The sequence below is a fragment of the Molothrus ater genome, chromosome 4, assembly GCF_012460135.2.
Source record: "Molothrus ater isolate BHLD 08-10-18 breed brown headed cowbird chromosome 4, BPBGC_Mater_1.1, whole genome shotgun sequence".
Lineage (NCBI taxonomy): Eukaryota > Metazoa > Chordata > Aves > Passeriformes > Icteridae > Molothrus > Molothrus ater.
Window position 1 is genome coordinate 8,705,757 of NC_050481.2, and position 20,713 is coordinate 8,726,469.

General features: G+C 46.2%; 1 protein-coding gene across 2 annotated transcripts in view; it reads right to left on the reverse strand.

Moving 5' to 3' along the window:
* The window catches only part of MAML3 (mastermind like transcriptional coactivator 3), a 229,383-nt gene extending 209,105 nt beyond the window's left edge, over positions 1-20,278 (reverse strand). For both annotated transcript variants that reach the window (XM_036383029.2, XM_036383028.2), the window contains exon 1: positions 19,024-20,278. In XM_036383029.2, coding sequence (XP_036238922.2) covers positions 19,024-19,461 — 438 coding nt within the window. In that variant the 5' untranslated portion in view covers positions 19,462-20,278. The remainder of the gene's footprint in view (positions 1-19,023) is intronic.
* Positions 20,279-20,713: the final 435 nt, after the last annotated feature.

A 20,713-nucleotide genomic window follows, 5' to 3' on the forward strand; every position in this document is an offset into this window, starting at 1 on the left:
AATCCGTGGGGGAAGACAAGTATGCAGATATGTTTTATGACCCTGCACTCAATAGCTAACTCCAAAGAGCACAAGAGAAGTGGGTTCTCCCTTACATGCACATCTACAAATTAGGAAAAGATCATGATATTCCAGCAATCTCCAGCTAAGCATTTTCCAATATGGTCAACCAGGTCACAGCTGACAAGCCACACTCAAATTATTCCCAAGCTATGAAGGCTCTAATTTTCTACAACATTTACTGGATTTGCCAGGTCTGTATGGACTGCTGAATTGGCAACAGTATCAATTACATTTTCAATAGGTAAACACAGACTTACATTAGCATTTTTGGCAAAACTACATGTCATTATGTATATATACACACACACACACACAGAGTCTTTAACTGCTCACGTCAGTCAGTTGTAATAATGACAACCTCAAAATTTGTTTTTGGACTTTGCCCATCCCACAATGAAGGAAACTTAGTTACAAAACCCCAGTGCACCCCAGTGCCTATTGCCTCTGATCAGGGGTACATTCCAGGTGTGCCAGGTACTTCCCAAACATAGGCACAGCCTTCTTGCTCTAATGAATTACCAGGACAGGTTAAAAAGCTACAACCCTCCCCTTCACTTTCTACTGTGGCAGGATCTGTACAACCAGAAAAGTAAAACACCTGCCAAACAAGTAAATAAAGATAAACCCAGATGAAACCCATTTCCTTCAGGAATTTTACTATCCAGCATGCTCATATTTCCTATCCATATTCTAAGAGGTATCAAGGTCAGGTCTCTAGCAAATCCAACACAAACTTGGAACTCACTGGTGATGGCAACATGTCCCAGTCTGCTGTGATTTGATTGCAATCTATAAATAATGCTGAGGAGGGGAGTACATAAAAAGACTCATTCCAACCAGCCAGGCTAACAGAACAATACAGCTTGAACTCATATCCACATTCTAACTTCTTGGATTACATTAGATTCCTTCCCTTTGAAGAAGAGGAAGACAAGCCATTTCACAAAGTAGACAGCCAAACTGAGATGCTGGAGGTGATTATCAGCATTCCACAGCCCTCAAGCTCATCTCCTAAGTCAATGTTGTGGTGTGAAATGTAGTGCATTACCCTTCAATTTAAACACAAATAAATCTCTTGTCACCATCTCTGCTCACTCGTTTCCAGCAGGGAGAGGAAGGAGGTGGTGGTGTGCTCTTCCAAACCTTCCACCACAGCACCTTTGCACTTCTGCTTTGCACCTGGATCAACAGACCCCTAGCTCACTACTAAACTACTCTAAAACTTCTGTGCTTTACTTGAACACGCTGTTCTTCCTCAGTGTTTTTGACACTAAAAAGACAAATGATGCCAAAATGCCAGTTGATGCGTCAAAACAAACTTCCCATTATGATATACCATAAACCAAACTAATGGAAGTAAATAAAAGCAATCCATTCACCCTAGTGAGTAGAACAGTGCATTTATGAGATCTAATCGCCCTGAAGACACCTTCACCACCTGGCAGCTGAGCACAGATAAAGTCCATCTGATCTGGAGACTTCAGCAGAAAAAGTACCATTTTCTCCTGTGATTTCAAGGTAAAGGAAGAGACAGGAGGGCCTGATGTCCTTAGTCAGAAGAGAAAAAAAAACCAAACTCATCAAGATCTCACTGAATTTTAGTCCAGTAAAAAACAAAGAGAACTGAAAACGGTAAAACCAAAATACATGAGCTGTTGATAAACAAGGTTCATTATGATACAAAATATTTACTGGTCACGAACATCTGAAGAAATGACACATTTGTGCTGCATTATCATCTCAATTACACTGTTAAACTACTCAACCCCTTCCTTATTCTGATATAAGCGTTAAAAAAACCACACACAAAGGAACATGTTTGAACTGATGAGCACAGCAAAGGAAGAGCAGATAGGTATCAGTCAAACCATGAAAGCAACTTCCAGTTGGAGGATGGAACCAGTGTATATCCAAACGGCAAAGAGACTCAGCCCCAGCACATTGTCACCTCATTCAAGGCAGAACGGCTGATGTAAATCAAAGTGATTGAAATTGCTGAATTTAAACAGGATTTCAATTATCAAGCAGGAAATCCTGATATGAATAAATCAGTTTGGGAGCATGGTTGGATTTACACTAATTTTTCTAAGGAAGGGTCAATTCTTACTGATTGGTAACTATTAAAATGTGTTACTTGACAACTCCCTATGTCCTCTGCATGAACACACAAACCACTCTGCATTAACTCAGCAAAACACTGTTTTCTAATTAATCTTTTAAAGTACCTTCAGTGCATCTGTTATGCAAGAATCAAAGTTAAACAAATTGGGGTTTCGCTGTATTTACAAATATTTAAAAAAATCAGTAGATACTTTGGCTTTCACCTTTTGGGAAGCAGCAATCTCCTGCAGCTGTGTTCACACTCAGCTTTCAGCCCTGAACTGAATCTAGCAGACTGATGAAGACCCCATGGCAGTATCAGCACAGAAGGCTTCTATTGCCTTGATCAGAATTTTAAGACCCTCTTGTTCCAGAATACTTCCTAAACGTCAACCTTTGCTGGTTCAATTTCCTTCAAAATTTCAGTATAAACATGGTGCTCAGTCGCTCTTTTTTTTCAATGGTTGGATTATTTTAACAGGTGACAGCAAGTTTAGGCATAAGCTATCCTATTTTCACATCTGATTTGTGTTTTGAAAATTAATTTGAACTTTACTAACAGAGCTCATAAATCTGGATTAAGGACTAGGAAAAAATCAGTGTTTCAGGTGGAGAGAGAAGGTGTGTGTATCTCTTAACAAAAAATATCCAATCACACTCCAAACAAGGGCCTCAGCAGAGACAAGGAAATAAACACACATGACAAACAACTCATGAAAGAATAACTGCAGCTGACATATGAAAAACAATCACCCTCATCCATCAGTTTAACCTGGTTAATTTTGAATGATCTTTTTTGGAACAGGACTGCACATAACCAGAGGACAATAGCACAAGGTTGGATGGTGCTTTGAGCAGCTTGGTCCGGTGCAAAGTTTCCCTGTCAGTGGCAAGGGAGCTGCAAGTAAATAATCTTGAAGATCCCTTCCAACCCATTCTGGGACTCTGTAACCACCTCAAAACCTGGGACAGAAAGGGTTCTTTATGGCCCTGAGGAAAAGGAGCATTAGGACACAATATTCTAAATATCCATGTCTTCTTCCAAAACTTCTTGTCTTACTACTCTAATGCCACTGAAGCAGGTGAGTCACATGAAAATGCAGATGAAGTGCATGTGAGGGGTAGGAGACTGCTGTCAGTGTTTTGTCACCGTGACAGGAACCATGCTATGGGAAATCTGAGAGAAACCCTTCAGTCTGCTCTGTAGTGATCATCAGATACAGCTTCATTTTAGGCTCCCTGTATCCTCCTGCAGCTTACAGAAAGCAGCATCACTCCTGTGGGCAGAAAGTTGTACCTTCCACCAGACCAACCTGCTTTACTAAGTATGGCAGCAGCTCCTGACAAAGACACCAAGAACTGCTCCTTTTGCCAGGACAACCCACCTTGGGGTTCTTGCTTCTGTCTTAGAGAATTCCCCCCTTGCTGCCTCTGTCAGCTTTCTGGGCACTCAGGAATACATCCACATCAAACTGCTCAAAGCTACAGTGAATCTGTGAGTGTGGCTCACACATCAGGCCATGCCAAAAATAGGAAAAGCTAAGGCAGAAATACTATGCTTGTTTTAAAGCTCTTGTCAAATCTTTTTCCCTCTGCACAAAGTGAGCAAGAGAAACTGAACAATGTGCATTGGAAGAAACCATTGCAGAAAAATATAAAGACAAATAAATTAAAAATCAGAATATGAGGGACTGTCCAGGGGGACACATTTTTGACAGTATCTTTTTAAAAGTATTTTTAGAAGCCATCAAAAGCATTCACCTAAGAGCTGGGTTTTGGCCCCAGAAGTGCTCTGGCCATTGCTGACCAGCACACCCCACAGTGAACAGGAGTGCCCAGCTCCTGCCTCCTAAGCCTCCCTGCACAGCCTGGACAGCTGGCTATTTTTATGTCCAGGATAGCGTGTGAGCCCAAAGCTTATTACCAAGGGCTTCCCCTTGCACACAGGAGTCATGCCAAGGATTGCTTTTCTTGTTTAATTGTGGGAATGGGCTCTGCATACTGTCCAGCTTACAACACCTTACACTTGGTGAGAGATTTAAGTAACTTACAGGCTTCCCTTAACTTGTGTTTTAAGAGCAGACTTAATTTCAGCCTTTATAATTGTTTTGCTTCATTCTTGAAAGTACCTAATGTACTTGCTCATAACAATGTATTAAACTAGTAAGTGCTTTTAATATTAAATATGGAAATAATCATCTTTTGATGCTCTTGTTCATCCTCCAAAAAAACCCCAAAAGCCCAAAACCACAGGAGAGAAGGGATGAACCTAGAGCTCAGCACATCCTGACCAGGCCCCAGGAGGTTCTGCCTCTCTGCAGTGCTTTTCTCTAGCTTGACCAGCAAGCAGAGGAGCTCAGATGGATCCAACAGGACACCAGGGAACAGGTCAGCAGTGTGGCCTTATTTCCTGGACTAACACACACAGGGGTAACTACTCCAAAAACACAGAGCCAGCATCACCTTGAGAACAGGTGCTGAAATCAAAATCACTTTTATTTTTGCCCATCGGGGTCTCCAGGCTGTGTGGAATTAGCCCTTCTGAGCCACTGGCTATTTGCTACTAAAATGAAAGATGCATGCATTTTCTTGGCTGTGCTGAGGAAAACCTGCAGCCTTGGTCACTGTATAGGCCAGAACATATTCCTAACACGGCACTAAATGAAAACAGTTGCACATACCAGCCCTGGCAAAGATTTGGCCACTTCTCTATTCCCACACACCCAGCTCCATGAGATGAGCAGATGACAATTCAGTTTTCTTAAAAGCAGCGGTCTACACCTGACAGAAGCTTCAGCCAGAAAGAATAAAGTCAACACTAAACAAATTTTAAAGATGACCTAGTTCTGAAACTTCATCTGCTTTATGTGACCGAGCCATTATTGAGATGAATCAGCATGCAATCATAGGGGGGCACTGAGCTGAAGCAGCCAGTAAAACCCTACTGCAGAAACAGAGTTTTGTTGTGAGCTTTCACTCACACACACTTCCCTTGGAGGAATTAAAGTAACTTAACTGTGCCAGGATCAAAGGCCTTTGCAGAAAAATTATTTTGGAGGAAATTAGGCCTTCACCCAAACACATAATTTTCTTGAAGTGTCAGAACCCTCCAATTCTTCAGAACTCTCACCTTACAAACGGAAATTAAAAGTAAGGTCGCAGTTGTCCAAACACACATTGACCATAAATAAACCCATTCCTCACTGTGAGCTCTCTCTCTGTGCTAATTACACTGTCTCATGAGCAATTCCAGCATGAGCCCACTGAGCTGCAAAGGCTTCCTTGTGGGGCTCTGCCCTGACACTTCAACTAATGCAACATCCCTGCTACAGAGAGTGGCAGAGCAGCAGAACATGCTGATCATGCCAGAGAACTTGGGAAAGTACCTTTTCCTAGAAAAACAAACCATCAGTGGCCACCACCTATGCTGAACAACACCCATCATACACTGACTGCACTTAAATATCCACACATGTATGAAATGTACAGGTTTACTGTGAGGAATTGCTGTGCTTTTACATCAGCTGTACCAAATAACACTCAAACAGTAAAAATTCAGAACACTTGTGTCTCTTCCCCTTGAAGGACCGACATGAGCCCCTGCCACAGAAAGAAAACTAGAAGGAAAAAAGAAAAAGTGGTGGAAGAAAGGTGGGAGGAAAAAAGGCAGGGAAAGAAAAGAGGAAGGAAGAAAGAAAAATCCAAACAAGAAACAAGAAGAAGGAAACAAGGAAACGAGAAAAAAGACAAAAGAAAAAATAAGAGGAAAAAAATTTCTGTTTTTTATCTTCTTCCTTTCAGTCATGGGCCCAGCCAACACACTTGAACAATCATTTGATTCTCATATCTCCTAAACTTGCAAAGATAGCTTGCACTTGACAGGTGGCTCTTAAGGTCTGTATTAGTTTTTAATAGCTTACAGTTTGTGGATTCTTAGCTTTCAGGGAGGGAGGTTTTTTCCTGGCAGAGAGGCAGAGGACTTGCAGCAATTTCATAAACACAAACTGTTTTTTTAAACTGTGAGAAATGACAGCTCTGGTTTCCTAAACTCCACAGGTTTAGAAATAAAACTTATATCTAGGGAGTACTGGAAAACAGGGCCAGGAAGTGCTGATGTGTGACAGAAAAAAGGTAATTAATAAAATCATCCTTATAAATGGCTCAAATGTAAGCACTAAGTTGGGGATTTCTGTAGTATCTTTTTTCCCCACACTTTGCCAAAAGTCAGTTTCTTACAGGAATTAGGATAGTTCTTTATGCATGTATTGGATAAAGATACTGCACAATTCTAGTACGCAGTAGCCAGTTACTGTCAGCAGTAGCTTCCAAGATATACCCCCAAACTGGTTCTAAGTATTACCAGTAAGATTTCACCTCTGCCACCACAGGCATCTTGCCATTTGTCTAAGTTCTTACATGTTCTGTGTCCCAAAGATGAACTAAATTGAAGCTATAGGACACCTTTTATATCTCATTATACAAACAATCCATTTGCAACATAACAAAGAAGGAGAGATTGACTCCTATTGGTATTTACAGAACAACAGAAGCAACACAAAACCACAGCAGTCAATAATGAGAGAGGAAAATAAGAATATTATTACATATAAATACAAAACTTTGTTCTAGCAACTCCCCAAACATTTTAAGTCTGCAAAAGGCAGACTTGTGGATCACACAAAGCATATTACAAAACACTGTGAGGAGCTCTTGATTCTTGAGGAAAAACCCAACTCTTTGGCCTCGGACAGTAAGGGCCCACAGAGGTGTGATGAAAACCAGCACTGATTTTCAAGCTCACCTGCTGAAGGATATGCAAATGACCCCAAATAGCTGAAGCACCAACTTCACACACCAAGGGATGGAGAGGATGGCTTGGACAACACAAGGACAAGACCGTAACTGTGGCTTATTAAACTGGAAATCTTCCAAAAAGCCTTTTGACCTGAGGAAGGGAAGCTTATTCCTTCCCTTCCCAAAAGATGAGCCAGTACCACCCAAGGGAAAGGAAATCTCTCATAGCTGTCGAGTGTGCCTGCAGCACGCTGCTGAGCAGTTCTCCCTGTCCATCAGAAAACAGGACCACAGGCAGCCACTCAAACACTGTGCCTGAACCACCTCAAACACCTTCCACTTCTTGCACTGCTTTGAGAAAGAAACCTTGCCTTCTAGCTGCCACAGCAAGCGCCTCTAAAAACTGCACTTCCTAAACCAACTTTAGAAATGTGCAAACAGGATTTGGACATAAAGATTTAAAATGTACACACGTGTCCATTACTAATGTGTAGGAAGGCACCCAGGCAATGGTTTTCACATGAACTTCCAGGGAATATGCCACAAGTACCTAAGAAGAGCAAGTCTGCTGTGCAGAGGGCTTACATTTGCTGAATGAGTGCCACACATAAGTCACTGGAAAGTGGTTAGAATTGCTGACATCTCAGCAAAACAAAGGTCACCACCCAGCTAACAGCAGTGCAGAAAATCAGCTAGCAGAGCACACTGTAATGTTCTGATGGACACAGGACCGGGAAAAGCAAGAGAACCAGAGTAACTAATTCAGCTGGAACTCGCAGCTGACCATGAGCATGGCCCTGGGAAGTGCCCCAACACCAAACTCGGGCTACTCCAGGTGGCAAAAGCAGGGCCCCTTCCAACTCCCTGTGCTCTCACTGACTTGGCGAAGCCCAGGTGCCAAGTTCTGCTCTTCAGACTGGTCCCACAAATCCAACAACCTTGTCCATATTTCTGTCCTTCTGTTACAGCTGAACTCAGCTCAGCTCCACTCTGTCTACCCCAGCCTGTGTTCCATCCATCCATCCATCCCACACTTGTTTCCTGTCCTCCGATCTGCTTCCTCAGGTGTCTGCATTTCTGAAGCACCACCTGGCTTCTCCTTGCAGACCACAGACCCAGCCAACCAAAAGCCATCAAAGAACAGAAGAACACTGGCCACCTCACAAAACCCCCAACTAACCAAACCAAGGTTAAAAGGCAAGAAATATAACCTATGAAATTAACCCTTGCAAAAAATGTGTACTGGAAATGCACACATGGAAAAAACATGGGGGTCTAATTTTACACAATATGCCTGACATCACTTGAATAGAAGTTTTGTACAACTGTAGGCATTGAGTTTCTTCCCTTGACAATAGGAAAGACATTTCATCCTCAGTTTAAATACTAAATCTTGAATCATATAAGAACCATGTATTTGTAAACAAAAAGCATCCCCGAAAAGGATGAGATATTTTATGAGTCTGTTTGTGCTACAATTCTCACAGAGCCCAGTGCATATGACTCAGTCATTGTTTTTCACTTACTGGCCTCAGTTATCAGTTATCTTTCTACATTTACAAGTGTCTAAGTTTATAGATGAAAACCCTAGAAAATCTTCTCTTAAAAAAAAAAGAAAAGCCATACTGTAAAAGTAGGAAAGAACCCCATGAGGTGAAGTACTTGGGTCAGAATTTGTTACATGTTCTACTGTTGTCTGAGACAAGCAGAACGATTTGCTCCTGCCATTAGATTTAGGGACAAGCCAGCAAGTCCAAAGCTGCTCCCATAAACCCTTGACTTGGCTTTCTGACAAATCTGCACCATGCATTCACCACCCACAGGAGATAAGTCACTAGTGAAAACACAGGGAACACACTGCACTAGAAATACCAATATTGCTAATACCCTTATCTACCTATTCTGCTAACAGCTTGGATTCTAGCAAATGAACTAATTCTCAAATAAAACATCTGAAAAGGTAGGTCAGAAATAAGCAAAAAAATCCCCCTCCCCCCAAAAAAAACCCCAAAACACTGAACTTTGTAATCACTAATTGTACAATTATTATCATATTGCCCAGATTTGGATTCAGATAGAGGAAAAGAGAACTACATGTGAGTGTCTGTCTTGGACACAGCCCCCTGCTTCAGTGTTACCTCCAGTTCCATCTGCAAGGCAAGACATCACAATGGTCATAACTTTTTATGTGGGCCTTTCATAATGGCTTAACCCAGTTATTGTTCTACATGGAATTAAAATGACCACAACACATTGAGCAGCCAAAACAAAAATGCAATCATCAGACTGCAAAGATCAAGCAGAACTACGTTTTTCCTTCTTTTATCAAGAGACCAAGTTGATCAATTTTCAGAATGAAATCAGCAAAACAAACAAACAACCCTCATCCCTTTTTCTTTCCTCACAGGAAGGACAGTTTTCACCTACCTGATACAAATCTCAGCTGTGGCCAGCTGATGTCTTCTTTGGACTAGACTGAATTGAAAAGAGACTCTCTTCATCATCCTTTACACTTTGGATCATGCCCTTGCCCTTAAGGGTCACTACAGCAGTACTCCTGAAGGCACTTCCAATAATGTTCTGCCTGATGGTCCATAAACTGTCCAAGGATTTCACTCCCAAATGAACTCCAGCCATGCACCACAACCACCAGGCTTGCAGCTGGAGGGCTGGAAAGGACCCTGAGGATCACGAGTCCAACCATTCAGCCAGCACTGGCCAAGCCCATCACTAAACCAGGTCCTTTAGTGCCACATCTACATTTCTTAAACATCTCAAGGGATGTCAACTCCAGCACTCCCCTGGGCAGAGTGAAGCTTTTCCTAATATCCAGAAGGGGTTGGCCCATGGAAACGCACAGCTGGATCTCCCTGCATGACTCCTGGGAGGAAAACTGCTGTCTTGGCAGAGCTGTGAAGGACAGCAGCTGCAGAATGACAGGAGACATTTTGAAATGCTGATCAACTTGATACCTGAAGCTTAAAGCCAACTACATGGGACCTTCTGCCTCCCCTTTCCTCCAGTCCATCTTCCCTGTGGGGCACTGTGTGCCTCCACTTGACACTAAAAACCCCCATGCTCCTCCTGCAGAGCTCATTCCCCTCCTACACTGGGGCCACGGGCACACTGGATGGGTGCAGGACTGCAGCCCTGAGACCACCCTGCTCCATGGCAGCAGAACATGCATTTGCTCCAGCTGCTCCATCTAATTAACCCCAAGGCAGTAGCATGTGAGGACACCATTAAGTGGAAAAGAACACAGTCCATGCCTAACTTCCCAGAACCCCTGTCTGGCTCTAAGTAAATGGACACTTGATCACTACGATACATGAAATTTTCAACAAGAGACAAAATTAATTTCGTTTTTTCTGTTCTACATTCACAATTCTTCATTCCCCTTACCCATTGCTGACATTTTCCACAGCACAAGTGTTACTGACAAGGGCAGTAAACCGTTCTGTGACCATAAAGTGCTTTTGTTTTGTTGTAAATGAAACAGTGGGGGAAAAAAAAAGTGGGATTTTTTTTGGTTTGTTTTACATGATATAGAATACGTATTAAAATGGGTTAGAAAAAATAAGCTCCAGGAAAATCCTATGGGGCAAAAAAAAAGTGAGGTCAATTCTCTTAGGAATATTTTTAAAATTGCAGCCATCCAGCCTTGAAGCTTTCGGTGTACAAACTACCTGGCATAAATTAGGTGGGGAGGGGAAAAAGAGAGAGCACTGCAACCTGAGCATCACATCTCCACTTTTACTGGAAGGCAAAGGCTGCAAGCTCAGCCCAGAAACACACAATAATAGAAGGGCCTACAGACTACTTTAAACCACTGCTTCATCTTCAGCCATGGGTTACATACCAGAGCACTTCAGTCTGTTTCAAACAACGGGACCCCCACTCATTTACAGAAACCTACAGTCTTCTGCACGAGCCCACTAAGGCCTTCCAAGCCACATTACCTGCTTTGATGACAACTAAAACATGTATCATGAACAGCAACACTGCTTGCCAAAAACACGATTAAAATTGGTTATTTACTGTCAATAGCAGTTTTCCCTCTGCTGCCTCAGTTGCACACTGGAATGCAATCCAGAGAAATCAGAACAACAGCAACCAGCTCTGAAGACAAAAAGGAACAGCAGCACAGATCACCACTGAAATGGAACAATCCATTCAGCAGCCCAAAGGCAACCAGTGTGAGGTGAGGCAGTCAGATTTAGAGTCACTGCTGCAAATGCTAGAGAGGCTCAAGTACAATATTCTGCATAAACAGAACAGGCAGGAAACACAACAATATCTTTTTTGGCAAAGTGCTGATCTATCCTCCTCAATGTAAGGAATTATCTTAGATGATTAAACAACTCCTATACTTTCCAGAACGCTCCTACAAACTCATTCACCATAGCCACCTCCCTTCCTCCTTTAGACGAAACACAAAGCAGAAGTGCCAGAACATCACAGAAAATTAGACATGAGCTAAAAGAAAGAGAATGCAAATATAGAAAATGGGTATGTATCAGTGATCCTTAAATTTGTTGGACTATTACAATACCTTTCACCACCAAAACTGATCATAAAACCCTTGACCTTGCCTTGGAGTACAGTTAAAAACCAGTGTGTAAATACAGGTACAAACACACATCCATAGGCATCCTGGCTTCTTGGTTGTGATGCTGCCCAGGGTCAGACTAAGGTTAGAAACCAATTCTCTGCTCTTTTCCAAGATACACAACATCCAAGGACTTTCTGGATTGGCCCGAGATTTTCACAAGCATCATAAAGATGATGCAGGAAAACTCCTCCTTCACTGCAGCACTGAACAATTGCTCCTCTGAATCTCAAGAGCAGACGAAAATGAAGTTGATTTGTTCCATTAGACCTGAAGTGTTACTGTACGGCACATGGTAAAAGTGATGTAGGGAAGAAACAGCAAAGTGAAGACAGGAAGGGGGAAGAGGCACAGCCCCACCTTCCATCAGTGAAAGCACAACTCCACCAAGCTTCAGGTGATGGGAGCTGAGAACTCGTAAGGCACTACAGAGCCCTGCAAGAAACCCTTACACAAAGTCATAAAAACAAAAAAAAAAGCCAGGAAAAATAAATACTTGACCTGTTGATCTTTCTGCTTATTCCCTGAGTTACTCTGAAAGTCATAAATTCAAACCTCTTTCCTGCTCCCTGTGAGCTGTGGTTGTGAGGAACTGACAGCAAGCAAACAGCAATAGATCATCTGTGCTGCCAACAGCACTGCAGCATTAGCTTCAGCACTTCCACAAACTTCTAGAAAACACAAAGTCCCTATGGGTGGACACACTTCCCCTTAGGTCAACAAAACAATGCATTATTCTTATCTCCTCACCAACTCTAATGGCTTGTGGAGGCAAACAAAATCAGTCTGAAAGAGAGAAGTCTTGAAAGAGGGCAGCTCTTCCTGTAAGCACAGAATTTCAGCAGCTGCAAGCTTATTAACTACTGCAAGCTTAAAAACACTATTTCTCTTAAGCCCTACAAACTGAGTTTCAACTACTCAGAAAGCAAACAGGAGCAGCTTGTAGGACTTTCGAGCTACAAACATTGGGAAACTAAAATGAGTAAGAGCTAAGCAGAAGAGCAACCAAAGTTACATGACTTTGTGACTCACCAGCTTAGACAAACTAGGAAAATATATATTCCAGATTGTTAAGGCTCCCAAATTCCCACTGAATGTACAAGCATGCTGCTTACCTGAGCATGCCTATAAGATCCCAGACCAATCACAGGCTGGTAACTCCACTCAGAGACTGTGTTATCTTAGATATCAAGCGTTCTCTTATCATGATAGCCCAAGGATTCCATAGCACCAGAGTTCCCTACCTCCTCGACGTTCCTCGCAGGCAGCTCCTCCAAGCACTGAGTGTCCCTGGTCCTTGCAGCAGCCAAATGACTCCAGAGCCCCCAATCCACTCTTTTATACCACTGCTGTTATTGGCTACAGGTGTGGCCTGTTAACATCACACCTGCTCCTGATCTTCAGTAATTGGTTCAGCTGCAGCTCGTTGGGGGATAAGATTACATTCTCTACCACCTTCATCATTTACCCACACTGTATCCCCCTACAGGGCTGTCCCTCACATTTCAATTCACAAAACAGCACACCTGGAGGGTTCCAGGCAGCAGCTACTGGCTGTCAGGCCTGTTCTTAAACCTCTGCTAATTCCAGCACATCTCTCACGTGAATTATACATTCTGCAGTGATATGCAACCAAATGTCTTAGACATGCAAGTGTTTCAATAAAGCATGAGCCCTGGCTCCTGTGCTCCCCACAGCTGGCCCCGTTTCAGTGGCTGTGCTCAGGAGCAGAGCTGTGCACTGACACCAGGTGTGACTCAGCTGAGGTTCAGTGTGTGCCACCAGGCAAGCACGGCTGAACTAAGAGGTCCCAGATGTTTATCCTGGGAGAAGGGCTGGATTTCACAAGAGGATTAAGATGTGGTAATGATGGAAAGGCAAGGAGCGTGTCTGCCCTCACCCTGCCCGGGGAACCCGGCGCTGCCCAAGCCAGAGCCGCCTCAGCAAAGGCAGCGACACGGCCCCACAGGAGAGCAAAGAGCAGAGAGGCTTCCTCAGCGCTGGCAGCTCAGCAAAGAGCAGAGAGGCTTCCTCAGCGCTGGCAGCTCGGCTCACACCAGCTTGGGAGGCCATTTGTGAGGCCTCAAGCTTCAGGGCAAGTTACTGTAAACTGAGCTTAAGCTAAGCGCAACCAATTGTCCTAACACAATCACATGCCAATATTTTTGACGTGTTCCAGACAAAGCTGCTCTTCCTGAACTTAACAATGCCTAGAATTTCACTGCAGGACTTTCAACACTTTCTGTTTGGTCAACTTGAAGCTGAGATTTCACTACCACTGGATACCCTATGTCAAAATACAACTTGCCCTGCTCCAGCTCCAGCTCGTAATAACCCGAGCCACTGTCTTTGGAAGGGACGCACTTTCCATCAGAGCATTAAAGGTCATCAGAGGCTAGCAGTGCTTGAAGTGAAGAGTCTCTTCATTCCTTTCAGTTTGACAAACTGAAACCTATTGTGCTGACTAGCTGCAAAAGGAGGTCAGCACAAAAACTCCTTGTCCTAAGGACAGTACTCACACAGGCGCATGGAGCCCCAGTTGGTATGAAAAGGAGAAAACAAATGGGAGAGGCCTGTGGAGTAAGAAAGACACAGAGACCCACCCTTAGAGGAAAAGGAAAATAAAAAGGGTTACACAATGACTCCTATGATGCTTACGAAAGAGAAGGAGCACTGCTGGCCTGGGATTTAATTCTGGTATCATCCCTGTTGTGTATTTACTACTGACTTTACCCCTGTGTGAGCAAGATCAGGCATAGCTTATTAACTGAAGAGATGCTTAATCCTACTTAGTCATCAGGCATGAGTAAGGGCTACAAGTATTTGACTTCTTGTGGAAAACAAAACAAAACATCTAAAAAATTATCTTCCTCTTCCACCTTCGCAATGCCAGAGCAATAGACTTTTCCTAAAACATCTGTAAAGTTGAATAACAGTATTACACAAGAAAGAACACAAGAAATGTGCTCAGGTTTGTGAACATATGCACAAGTACATATGAAATACAGCAGGTGTAAGCTTTAACAAACCCCTCACAAGCCTGACAACATTCTGTGGCGCTCAGTGCCAGTACTGGCATCATCCATGAATCACTAAGACAAATGAAGATGTTCCACTTTTCACTCTGGACACCTTTTTCAATAAAAATAAGAGACTCGGGTGGAGGAAGGAACGACTTCTCTGTGGTGGAATATCTACCAACAAGGAAGACATAGAACCAGCTTTCTGTAATTCTGGACATGTCATTCTGTGCCTGCACAGAGAAAGCTGAAAGGAGTGGCCTGCCCATTTTCCTTCCCTCAGGTTCAAGTGCAGTGTGATCCTTCACTCCTGGAAGGCAGGGCCTTAGCCCAGAACGGGTAAAGAGCAGGACTGGAAAATACTGTGTGTTTCCAGCCGTGTTTTCTCTGACTTTAACTAATTCTGAATTGGCATAGCCTACTTCAGCAGTGGAACAGATGATCTAATCGGTTATTTGACTCCTGTCACTACTTTCTCTGATCTAAATAACATTTTAAGTTTAGGTGTTTAACACACAATTTCCTAAGTACTGGGTTTAGAGAAGGAAACGGAGAGTAAGACAGTGACTATCAAACCCACAACAATGCTAAATTAAAAAAAAAAAAAAGTCTTGAACGGCCTTAAAATAGGAAAAAGTAGCTCCAGCCTCTTTATAGTTTACCAAAGAGCTCAGATGTAAATAAATGTGTACTGGAAGACCAGTGTGATAATTACACATGTCACTGGACAAAGAATGCATGGTAAGAACAACAGTCACGGGATCAGAAAAATAAGTGATATAATTTGCAGTTATTACTATGTATTTGGCTATTATATACTAAATATATTATTTATTCTCTATATAATGTATGTGTATACACACACCGACAACCTCTGAACCCCACACACAACATGGATGCAGAGCCAAGAAGACTCTTGCACTGAAAGAAGCAAACAAGAAGGCAGATTCGTTCACAAAGAACCAAAGAACTGATATAATGTGTTGATATTTCCTGGAACCGATCCAAAGATGAACAGCAGAGTTTTGGATGAATTGCAAATTTTCCCAGTACTTCCTCTGAAAGCCAGGCTGGTACAGCATTTTAATAATCCAACCCAAAATCACAGAAAACAACTTTGGTTTGTGCCGGGTTGAACTGGGGAAGGAGGAAAGGTCCACAAAGACATTTATAAACTATTTTAATTTCTGTGCACACCCCGGTCCATGCCTGTGTATGAGCAAACTAGTTCTGTAATAACCCACTGCTCTCCTCAACAGAAGAGGCTGAGGTACTTATAAATGCAGGTATTTCAAAATTCAGCAAGTGAAAACTTTCTCTACAACAAGATGCAGACTCAGGGTAGATCAGCAGCTCATGAAATAGAGCCCAGCCGATGCTCCCACGCTGCACTTTGACAAAAGGCTCCCACTGATAACCTCTTGTCAGCTGACAGGGAATCCTGAACAGTGCAAACTGCACAGCGCCTTCCCTGAACTCTGCGAGGGAGGGAGGGAGGGAGGGAGCAAATTGTGGGGGAGGTCACAAGAATCCCTGCACAAACTTCTGCTCCATCCAGTGAAGACAATCAGAGTGCATGTCTTTAAATAATCGTGTTCTCAAGCCGTTTTGGGGTTTTTTACCCAGCTTGTGCCAGTACCTGGGAGCTTCTGGGAGGGTTTGTGGGGTGACTCGCTGCCTGGATTAAGCACACCTCCCCTCCCTTCTCAGCATCTCTCAGTTTGGAGGACACATACACACACACGGAGATTATATTTTCCTTTAATTTGCTTTTATTAAAAAAAATAATAATAATTAGAAAAAGCATTTCTTGCTGTCCTCACTGGGTTTGTTGTCATTTAATCCAAACAGCTTCTTTTCCAAATCATGCAGTTTAATAATATGAGTGAAAAATCTAATAATCATTTTTGTGTAAAAAGAAGAGTAAAGTAGTAACAGATTCTCAGCAGACTGTTCCAGTGTAAAAGTTTACACTGCAGTTAAATAAAAATTATAGTGTACATAAACAGTTAAACTTACCATACTGGTATGATTGCTAGAAACGAAGAAGTTTGGAAGTTTGCATTTGGTTTTACTGCAGAAAGCATAAATGTCTAAAAGAAAATAATTTTCAACTGCTTAAAAAAGAGTAATCTCTCGGGTTTTAAGTACTGCTTTCATGTTCCCATGGATGCTCCCCAGTGTCCTGAGACATTAGTCAAAAATCACAATTAACACTTTACAAGTGAAACAAAGCAGATGATGTGTCTAGATTTTTTTGGCAACGTTTGTGTATTAAAAAAAAACCAAACGGAAATGGCTCTTCTTTTGTAGTAAGGCAGTAGAATTTATGTTTTTAAGATTAAAGGCATAGGGCACATTGAGTACATTCAAATAACATGAAGATCATAGCCCAGGAACTGAGTTACGATAAATTTCATAATAAACTACCTCTTAATTAGGCTACTCTTAGCTCTTCACATGTCCCAGCCAGAAAGGATCTAGTAACAGTGAGAGCTGAAACTGCCCTTCCTCCTTTTATTTTTTCCTTTTTACAACTTTCACATTAGAGCTTTGGCTTTCTGTCCCACACCTTCACGGGAAGACCAATTACCCGCTCATCAAAAAATCGTGCCTTTAATGCCTCAGCGCCGGGGCTTGGGAATAAGGGGAGAGGACAGCCCGCCGCCAGCCGAGGCCCGAAAGCAGCCGGAGCGCTCTGGAGCTGGACGGGCACACAGCACATCACACCGCTGACACGGAGAGAAACCGCCCTGAGAGTGTCCCCTGAGCCTTCAGCCCCTCTCCTGTACCTTGTGGAAAACACAGGAGGTGCGAAAAGGGATTTGAGGACAGCCGGGTGACGAAAACACGGTCCCTGCTGCCGGGGCTTAGGGCGTGACTCCGTTCCTGCCCCGGGATAGGCGCAAGCCCAGGCCGAGTACGCGCTGAGGCGCGTGTTTAAAAGCCCCGCAGCTGAGGAAGAGCGCCAGAGAGAGGGACGAGAAGCACGGCTGTGCCTCGCTGCTGACATCAGGAAAGCAGCAAGATGCCAGCGAGGTCCTTCTGCTTCCCGTTCGCCAAGGGCACCGCACGCACTCCGCCGCCCCCGCCCGCCGCTTTGTGCGGGCCGCCGGGCCCCGCTCCCTGCGCATCCCCGCCTCCCGCCGGCCTCGCCGGGAGACGCCGCGCTCCCAGCCGGGGAGGCGGGGGCAGCGCTCGGCGCTGAGCTTTTGTTCGCCGCTGCCGAAGCGATCGCCGCCGTCGGGGAGCGGGGCTGTGTGCGGCGGGGCGGTGCTGCCCGCCCGCCGGGGAAGCGCTGCCCGGCACCGACCCGGCACTCGCGGCCGGGGCTGGGCAGGCTCGGCGCGGCCCCGGACAAACAGAAGAGGCGCGGAGAGGGGGGGAGGGCGAGAGGCAGCCCCGCCACCCCGCCGCTTTGTCACAGAGCCCTCCCCCGGAGGCCGGCGGCAGCTGCCGCCCCGCCGGACCCTCCCGCCCGGCCGCGCCTCCGCGCAGGGCGGCGACAGGGAGGGACGTGCGGGCCTTGTAAAGCACACGCTGCCATCGCACCTCCCTCCTCCCGCCGCCCATTGTGCCCCGGCCGACGGGAGCGCCCCGCTGCTGCCCGGTGCCCGCCCCCGAGCCGGCGCCCCCGCCCCGCGGCGGGGACACGTCAGGACACACACACACTCACACAGAGGCGTGTGCCCCGCGGCTGAGCCGCCCGCCTGCCCCCGTCTGCCGGGACGAGCACCAGCAGCGGCCCCGCAGAAGCGGCCGTAAAGGAGGCTCGGCCGGAGCGCAGGGCCCGGCTCCCCCCACACCTCTGATTATTCATCGGCGCAGCCTGGCAGTGGGAAACTCCGCTTCCTACTTGCCGCTACGCTTCTACCGGCTCAGCGCCCGCCCCTTCCCCCCCCCTCCGCTCCTCGCTAAGCTCCTTAAATCCCGAGAAAACTTTGGGAAGCGATTCAGCTCGCGTGGGGAGCCGGGCTGCTGCACGCCGGGGCAGCCCAAGCGAGAAACCTGCCAACTTTTCCTGCAGCCTGCGGAGTCACCGTGCGCCTCCCTCCGCGGCGGGATTTAAAGGCGGCCAGCCCCCCGCACGGAGCAGCCGTGGCCAAACACGCACACAGACACACATACACACATACACACGCACAAAAAACCCTCCCCCGGCTCTCGGCAAGGCGCACGCCTGGCACCGCTCCTTCCCCCTTACCCCAGAGCACTTCTACCCTTCGGAAGGGGACGGGGAAAAAAAAAATAAATTCTCCGCTCCCTCCACCCCAGCCCGCGAGAAGTTGCGAAGCGTCCCGCCAAAGAGAGACCCTGCCAAAGTTGAGCCGAGCCCCGTTCCCCCTTGACAAGCTACGGGGCCGACCTGCAGCTCATCCCGGCCAGCGACGCGGAGCGGACCGGCCACCCCTGCGCCCCCGGGCCGCATCCCCTTACCATGATCAGCGTGTGGTTCCTCTGCTCCGCCGTGGCGGGCTCAGCATCTTGCTGCTGTTTGCTCTGGTGCTGTTGCTTGCTGCTGCTGCCGCCGGTGCCCGTTTTCTTGGCCCTCTGCTCCAGGGTCCGCTGGTAGAGGCTCACCGTGTCCCTGCGCTCCAGCTCCAGCTGCTCCGCCTGGGCTTGCTGGTACCTGCTCTCGCAGTTGACATGGTGCCGCCGGCAGCCCTCGATGCGCTGCCTCAGCCGCTCCACCACCGTGCTGTGCTTGGGAATGCCGCCGCTACCGGCGGTATTGTTACCGGGAGCGGCGGCAGGAGGGCCGTGGGGAGAGCTGCTAACCCCGACACCGGCCCCGCTGAGGCTGCTCTTCAGGTTATTGTTGATGCAAATACTGCTGCCATTCGCGGCGGCAGCGGGGGCTGCGAAATCCCCCATCCTCGTCCCCGTGCACACTATTTTGGAAGAACTTTTTATCCTACACTTCACACATACAGTCTCCTCTGGGGTCCTGATGGGATACTTTTTAGAGAACCGGCGAGGGGGGGGGGAAGGGGCACCATCATGTATCAGGGAAACAGCGATCCCAAGCAAATGTTTCTCTTTTCCCCCAGCCAATCCCTCTCGAGAGGCTCCAAAACATTAAAAAGAGAGAGGGAAGGGGGGAGGGAAATAGAGAAGGTGCTAAAAGGTTATCGCCAGCAACACAACCAACACACACAAACACACACACACACACACACACACACACACACACAGACACGCACACAAAAAGCACAACAAACTAAGCAGCAGCAGTTCGGGTTAGCAAACTCCAAGAGATATCAGACCAGGTCCTTTCCTCCTCTTTCTTTTTTATAATCCATTATTTCAAAACAGATTCCATGAGATTTCCGGAGATTTTGCCAAAAGCCTTCTCTCCCCATGGATAAGGAGAAACACGCGCCCCTCCACATGCACACACATACACACCCGTTCACACGCGCGTTCGCACACACACATCCAAGCACAGGCACACGCTGGGTACACACGGCACACTCACTCGCACTCCACGGCATCAAAAGACAGGCAAAAAGCCGCTTGCTTATTGTATTTTCCTTCTAGAAAAAAGTTTTGGTGTTTATGCCGCACCGTGTTCGCAAAGTACTTTGGCTGCTCAGTTGCATTTCAACAGGAACCTAAATAGCAAATCCTCGGGCTGGGGGAAGTAAACACATGAACAATCCGGACCGAGCTGGAGAGGAAAAAAAAAAAAAAAAAAGAAAAAGAAGAAGAAAAAAAAAAAAAGTAGCGCTCTGAAGTCTCTGCCAAACGCGGAGCTGATACAGCCTAGCGCTTTGCTCTGTCGTGCCGGCTGCTGCTCCTCCTGCCACCATCACAATGATCAAATGCTCTCCTCCTCCACCTCCTCCTCCTCCATGCCAGCGGAGTGATACCAGGACAGGAGCGCTCAGCAAACACCGCAGCGGCGGCGGCGGCGGCGGCGGCGGCTCCTCCGGGCCGTGAGGCAGGCCCGGGGACAAGGTGCAAAACCCGGCACGGACGCGGCCCGCCAGGAGCGGACATGGCGCTTCCCCGGCGGCGGCGGCGGCGGCGGCGGCGGCGGCGCGGGGCGGGCGGCAGCGAGCGGGGCCCGACACCTGCCGGCCCCGCGGCCTCCCCGCACCGCGGGCGCGGGCGGAGCCTCCCG